Source organism: Leuciscus leuciscus (genome assembly GCF_965113295.1).
Source record: "Leuciscus leuciscus genome assembly, chromosome: 4".
NCBI classification, from domain to species: Eukaryota; Metazoa; Chordata; class Actinopteri; order Cypriniformes; family Leuciscidae; genus Leuciscus; species Leuciscus leuciscus.
Window position 1 is genome coordinate 344,756 of NC_138728.1, and position 7,048 is coordinate 351,803.

Consider the following 7,048-nt stretch of genomic DNA (forward strand, 5'->3'; position numbering starts at 1 on the left):
GAAGAGTTAGTGTGATGTAGGGCTGTCAACGAATATTCTAAATTCGAATATATATTCGAATAGTTTTAAAAAACAGAAATTCGAACGTGAAAATTAATATTCGAATGTGAATTTCGAATATGGAAAAACACGCCCGCGGAAGCAGAGGCGCGGGCCGCGCGGCTGTCTGCTTTGCGAGTGGGCGCGCTGCCGTGAGGCGTCAGGGACAGGTACACGAGTCGCACTGTCTAGCACAGCGTCACTGCTGAAAGTTGACTTATGGAAGATGGCAGAAAATCCAGAGCCCAACTCGACCGCAGCAGAGAAAGTGATTTTAACCTCCCAAAATCTAAAAAGCCATGTCTGGAAGTACTTTGGATTTTGGTCGGTCGAAGGTAAAATTGTGGAGCCGCGAGATAAAGTAGTATGCAAGCTATGTAAGATACAGCTAGCATACCATTCGACCACTAGCAACATGAGGTCACATCTCGATAATGTGCACCCAAATGAGCATGGCATAATGACAATAATTTATTTCTTTTTTTCCCTTTTTTTAATAGGCTACAAGCACCAAGTATGTAAGTAGCCTTTTTCTTTTTTAATAGCACTTTATTTTTGATGAACCTCAGGGTAAAAGTTCTTTGTTGTCACATTTCTCGGAATTGTGTGCCTCATTTTATTTAACATTAAACAGAAAAGTTCCATGTTTACCACAGCACAGCTCGCTCGGAGCTTTCAATGTCGGTTCTATACTGTAAAACTTCAATTAATGTTAATACATTTGTTTCAATCACTGAATGAAGCCTGCTATATTTGGGACAAGAGTCGCGACCTTAAATTGCTTGCACAAAACTCTTGATCAGCACTCAACATGTGCTTATTGTTGTTCATTTAAACCGTTATGCGCAGAGAGAGCGTGAGCGCGAGGGCGAGAGAGAGAGAGAGAGAGAGAGAGAGAGAGAGAGAGAGAGAGAGAGAGAGAGAGAGAGAGAGAGAGAGAGAGAGAGAGAGAGAGAGAGAGAGAGTGCCTGCGAGTGAGCGAGAGTGAGGTCTGCGGTCTTGGCCATTAGTTTATTTACTTGGTTTTGTGTTGGTAATACATTGTCAAATATGTTTAAACTTAAATTAACTACCTATACAAGTAGTTATGTATGTCTCTTTGTATTAATTTGTCCTGTTATTGACGTAATGCGCAAACAGATGTTCGAATAGTTCGAATATTCGTGTGTTTTTTAGAGGGAATATTCGAACGTCATTTTTGAGCAATTTTGACAGCCCTAGTGTGATGCAGGTGTGTGTGTGTGTGTGTGTGTGTGTGAAGAGTTAGTGTGATGCATGTGTGTGTGTGTGACGCAGGTGTGTGTGTGAAGAGTTAGTGTGACGCAGGTGTGTGTGTGTGTGAAGAGTTAGTGTGACGCAGGTGTGTGTGTGAAGAGTTAGTGTGACGCATGTGTGTGTGTGTGTGTGTGAAGAGTTAGTGTGATGCAGGTGTGTGTGTGTGTGTGACGCAGGTGTGTGTGTGAAGAGTTAGTGTGACGCAGGTGTGTGTGTGACGCAGGTGTGTGTGTGAAGAGTTAGTGTGACGTGTGTGTGTGTGTGTGTGAAGAGTTAGTGTGATGCAGGTGTGTGTGTGTGTGTGTGTGTGTGACGCAGGTGTGTGTGTGTGAAGAGTTAGTGTGACGCAGGTGTGTGTGTGTGTGTGTGTGTGTGACGCAGGTGTGTGTGTGTGTGTGTGTGAAGAGTTAGTGTGATGCAGGTGTGTGTGTGTGAAGAGTTAGTGTGATGCATGTGTGTGTGTGTGTGTGTGACGCAGGTGTGTGTGTGTGTGTGTGAAGAGTTAGTGTGACGCAGGTGTGTGTGTGTGTGAAGAGTTAGTGTGATGCAGGTGTGTGTGTGTGTGTGTGTGTGTGACGCAGGTGTGTGTGTGTGAAGAGTTAGTGTGACGCAGGTGTGTGTGTGTGTGAAGAGTTAGTGTGACGCAGGTGTGTGTGTGTGTGTGTGTGTGACGCAGGTGTGTGTGTGAAGAGTTAGTGTGACGCAGGTGTGTGTGTGTGTGAAGAGTTAGTGTGATGCAGGTGTGTGTGTGTGTGTGTGTGATGGCACTCACATGACTTCTTTGTTCCTGCGTGGGCCTTCGAAGGGTCTGAACGGCAGGCATCCGGTGGCGGCGTGATAAAACGTGACTCCGATGCTCCACAGATCCACCGTGGCTCCGTACTTCTTCTGGTGATCTTTCCTCAGAACCGCTCGCTCGTACATGTCGGGATGCTGCACACACACAGATCAACACACACACACACACACACACACACACAGATCAACACACACACAGATCAGCACACACACACACACAGATCAGCACATGTTCCTCACACACACACACACACACACACACACACAGATCAGCACACACACACAGATCAGCACACACACACACACACACACACACACACACACAGATCAGCACACACACACACACACACACACACACAGATCAGCACATGTTCCTCACACACACACACACACACATTTTTTTGTTTGTAAAATGTTTAAAAATGAAGAAATAAATCACATGTAATTATTTTTTTTTAAACAGGGTTAGTGTTTCCCATGATCCTCAGCTCACCAGATACTCCTCAGTGCCGTAGAGCGACACGAACTGCTCGTCGTCCTCCAGCTCGCGCGCGGCTCCGAAGTCCGTGAGTTTATACACGGATCGGCCGTCCTCTCCGATCACACGCATGATGTTCCCCGGCTTGATGTCTCGATGAACGATGCCGTACTCCCTCAGGTGGTTCATTCCTGCCACTGTCACATGATGACACTCGCGTCAGATCAGTGGGATCTTCCCTTAAGAAACCTTGAGGAGCGTTCGTGTGTGTGCAGAACTCACCGACGTCCTGCAGAACGATGAGGAACTCGTCCTCCGGGAGCCCGTAGGCGTTGGTCGGCTCCTCCAGGACCGTGTACAGACTCCCACACGGACAATACTCCATCACCAACACCTTGTGACGCGTGTTCGACTGACAAACAACATCAGCGTTCACAATCACAACAGAACTGTGACGTCTGGTGTTCACAGAGAACCGGTATTACAGCTTACACACACACACACACACACACACACACACACATGAGGAAGTGAATCTGGGAAGAGTTCAGCACTGACTTGTGTTTCACTTCAGAGTTAAAGAATTACATTCTCCTGATTCTTTACTCTCCTCTCGTCATCCAAGATGTTCATGTCTTTCTTTCTTCAGTCGGAAAGAAATAAAGAAAACATTCCAGGATTTTCCTCCATATAGTGACATTTATATACTTTAGACCACACATGCTGGTCTTGCTCTCGCTGTGATGCGACACACATTACGTCATCAGGGTGAAAGGTCACGCGTGTTCCGGGTCAGAAATGTAGGATAGGGTGAAAAACTCTCATCTCATTTTCTCCTCCAACTTCACAATCGTCCGACATCGTTATTTTACCTTTTATTTATTTTGTAAATGGCGTTTGACTGGCTTTGTAAACACTAGACCTGTTCTTCCCCCTACATCACGCTTGACCTTTCAACCTGATTACGTAATGTGTGGCTTAATTAGTGGTTAAAAGTATATAAATGTGTATTTTGTTGTAAAATGTGGGCTGGTTTGTCTAGATAAGACTCTTATTCCTCGGCTGGATCGTGTCGAGACTTTGAAGCTGCACTGAAACTCACATCTGGACCTTCGACCCGTTGGACCCCATTGAAGTCACTATATGGAGGAACATCCTGGAATGTTTTCTTTATTTCTTTTCGACTGAAGAAAGACAGACGTGAACATCTTGGATGACGTGAGGAGAGTAACCCTAACTCTGAAGTGGACTAACTCTTTCCGGAGTCAGGTGTGGTCTCAGGTGTGGTCTCACCTCCTCCTCGACGGCGAAGAGCTTCACGATGTTTTTGTGGTTGAGTTTCTTCAGCACCTCGAACTCCCTCATCTGGACGTCCAGCGGCCGCAGAAAGCTCAGGTTATTAAACACTTTGACCGCGTACAGATCGCCCGTTTTCTACAGAGAGTCGAATATAAAGTTCACATCACTCAGAGTTCAGAGACATGCGCTGAGGAATCAAAACATTCACTGACTCAAAAGAATCAAAATCCCTGTGTGAGAGACTCAGAGTGAGGCTTTAAGAGTGAATCAGTTTTATAAATGTTTCAAATGCGTTTCTTCTTGGTTCTGTGAACGTTAAGGGAACAGTAACATTGTATCATTCTTCAAACATTATGGAACGTTACTGAATCTGATCGTTCTGAAACAAGTAGAAACATTTAAAAAAACGTTACATTTAAAAACGAACGTTCTATTAATGTTACTGGAAGAACGTTCGCTCATAACGTTCCCTGTTCTCCGGGTTCTGATCCGATGGGAATTAAACACTGATGAAGGACTCAGTCGGATGAACGAAGCCTTGATTCTCATGAACCTGAGACTGGTTTCCAGCACGCCTAACTGAGGTAAAGCCTGAGGATTGGGAGATACCTTGTGTCGGCCGCGGTACACGTTGGCCGTGGCGCCCTGACCCAGCAGGTCTGACATCATCCACAGGTAGTTCGCCGTACTCTGCATGATGACTCTGTAGATTCACCTGAAACACATCAGCACATTCATGAGGACATCTCTGAGATCATCATGTACCACCACAATCATTCAGTACTATAGTCATTTTTCAGGTATTACCCAGATAACAGGGAACGTTCCGTCAAGGTTCTTCCAGTTCGTTCAAAGTTATCTGGCCTTTAATGGAACGTTTCATTTAGACGTTTTTTAAATGTTTCTACTTGTTTCAGAACGTTCAGATTCAAAAGTAACGTTCCATAATGTTTGAAGAATGATACAATGTTACTGTAACGTTCACAGAATCAAGAAGAAACGCTTTTAAAACTGAAGGTTCACATTCAGTAATAATGTTTTCATAACTTACTGGGAACATTCGCAAAACGTTCTTAGAACTTTATTCTTTGGCTATACAGTCAAAACACACACGCCTTCAACATTCTCACATGATCACAGTTTATTCGCTATAGTTTAGAAAATGGTGATGAAATATGAGCAGAACTCAGTTGATATTTGACTGGTTTTGTCCGTCCTTCGACTGTCTCACACATGAATTATGTTGAATATCTGTCAGCTGTTAAATTTAACTACACAATTAGATAATACCAGTTTAGCTCAACCAATCACCAAGCAATGCTTCATTTTGTTCAGTCTGTGTGTAAAAAGAGCATTAGCAATTAAAGACAAAACACTTCAGCAAAACATGATCAGGTCTAAGTGTCCCAATCAGTTTTGCTCCTAAATGTCACTGGTAGTCCCTGTATGAAGAGTGTGTGGGTATAATATCTCAGTTTACTTGATTATGCTCTCCTCACTTACATAATGAACTATAGTGTCCTGATCACACTAGTGAAACATATCCAGAATGATATAGTGTCTGAGTAATGTTTGGTTTGACTGTGTTTCTTGAGTGCAATGTCGTCTCGGAACACTTTAGCTTTAATTTCGCCGGAACGATCATAACGCGCGTGTGATGACGAGGATGTTGTGAAATCAGCTGCGGGACTGTTTTGCACCGTGACGTCACAGATCTGCGGGGACTTCCCGCACCAGCGCGTGATTCTTTCGCCTTTTAGCGTGAAACTAAACTAAAAATGTCAAATCAGAGGTAAAAGGAGAAGCGAGAGAGAATCGTGAGGGTTATATCATCTGCACGGATCGTTACGACACAGAACCGAGTGAAACTGAAAGTACATCGGCTTAATAAAGTACAGTAACCGTTACATTCTGACCGAATAAAGCGGTTTATTACTGCGCTGTGACATTAGATGTGATTAACCAGATCGAGGAATATCCCGCACTGAACACAAGCATGCTTTCATTATATTACATTACATAATAAACACACATCGCATCAGTCTAAACATTGCGTTGTTCCGTCCAACATTAGAGTAAGACCGTAAACACAGATATAATAATGATGATTATATGATGTATTTAATGTCAGCATATGATGTTTATATGTTCTCACCTCGAGAGCACGAACGTCTCTTCCGTTTTCCGTGTTTTCATCACATGAGCGACACCGGGCCGTGTCGCGATCACACACTGCACACACACTCGCACTGCGACTGTAGTGTAGATGCTGTGCGCATGCGTGAAGGGTGTGTATCTACGCATTAATCAATAATGTTAATAGTCCACTCCGAGCTGAGCTTCTGAAACGTGTATCTCTACAAAGTGCCTAGTTTCACGCACTGTTTAGATTGAAGCGTATATAGTGTACACTGCGTAGTATGCACGAGTTCCAATGCGCACACAGCCATTAGACAACCGTAAATGTCGTATTAGAGGAGAACGGGAACTGTTGCATGGATGGGGATAGTTTATGGGATATTTTTTTGTTCTTCAAAACTTTTTATTTTGTTTTGTTTTGAGATTATAACAGCAGACGTCCTTTCTCAGACATGTTGTTTCTCAGTGGTGGATGTGGATTTTGTTATATTTTTGTAGTGTGCAAGTGTGATGGTGTATCGGTAGGGGGCGCTGCTCAGAAAAGTGAATATCTATATGTGTACTTATACATATAATACGAATATGACTATAACATAAATATAAAGTGAGTCATCATTAGTCATCACTAGTGGCTCTATAATAATAAACCGTGATAATAAATCATAATAAACCATAAACCCTCTACATTCGAGTCGTGTTGTGTGTATGAGCCGTGTTGATTTGCTGGTGTCGGCGAGAGCAGAGTGGCGCAGCGGAAGCGTGCTGGGCCCATAACCCAGAGGTCGATGGATCGAAACCATCCTCTGCTAATTTTTTTGCTTTTATATGTTATAACAAATCTGACAGATGACATGACCACCCAGTATTAAGCACGTGACATATATTAATGAAATAAACATTTGATGAATTCGAACTAGAACCATAATAATGTTTTTAATGAAGTAACACTGGCCATACACTACAAATGATTACTATGTATATATTGTTTATATGTTTTGTATTTGTTCTAACGTTTTGAGA

General features: G+C 43.2%; 1 protein-coding gene across 7 annotated transcripts in view; it reads right to left on the bottom strand.

Annotated features, from left to right (window-relative positions):
* Positions 1-6,180, bottom strand: part of tbk1 (TANK-binding kinase 1) — a 14,941-nt gene extending 8,761 nt beyond the window's left edge. For 4 of the 7 annotated variants that reach the window (XM_082166605.1, XM_082166606.1, XM_082166604.1 and 1 more), the window contains exons 1-6: positions 6,045-6,180; positions 4,499-4,604; positions 3,884-4,024; positions 2,873-3,002; positions 2,606-2,787; positions 2,087-2,247 (exon numbers count right to left, since the gene is read on the bottom strand). In XM_082166605.1, coding sequence (XP_082022731.1) covers positions 2,087-2,247; positions 2,606-2,787; positions 2,873-3,002; positions 3,884-4,024; positions 4,499-4,585 — 701 coding nt within the window. In that variant the 5' untranslated portion in view covers positions 4,586-4,604; positions 6,045-6,180. Of the gene's footprint in view, positions 1-2,086; positions 2,248-2,605; positions 2,788-2,872; positions 3,078-3,883; positions 4,025-4,498; positions 4,605-6,044 lie in introns of those variants that run through there. The other 3 variants (XM_082166608.1, XM_082166607.1, XM_082166609.1) reach the window with 2 other exon arrangements.
* Between the last annotated feature and the right edge of the window lie 868 nt (positions 6,181-7,048).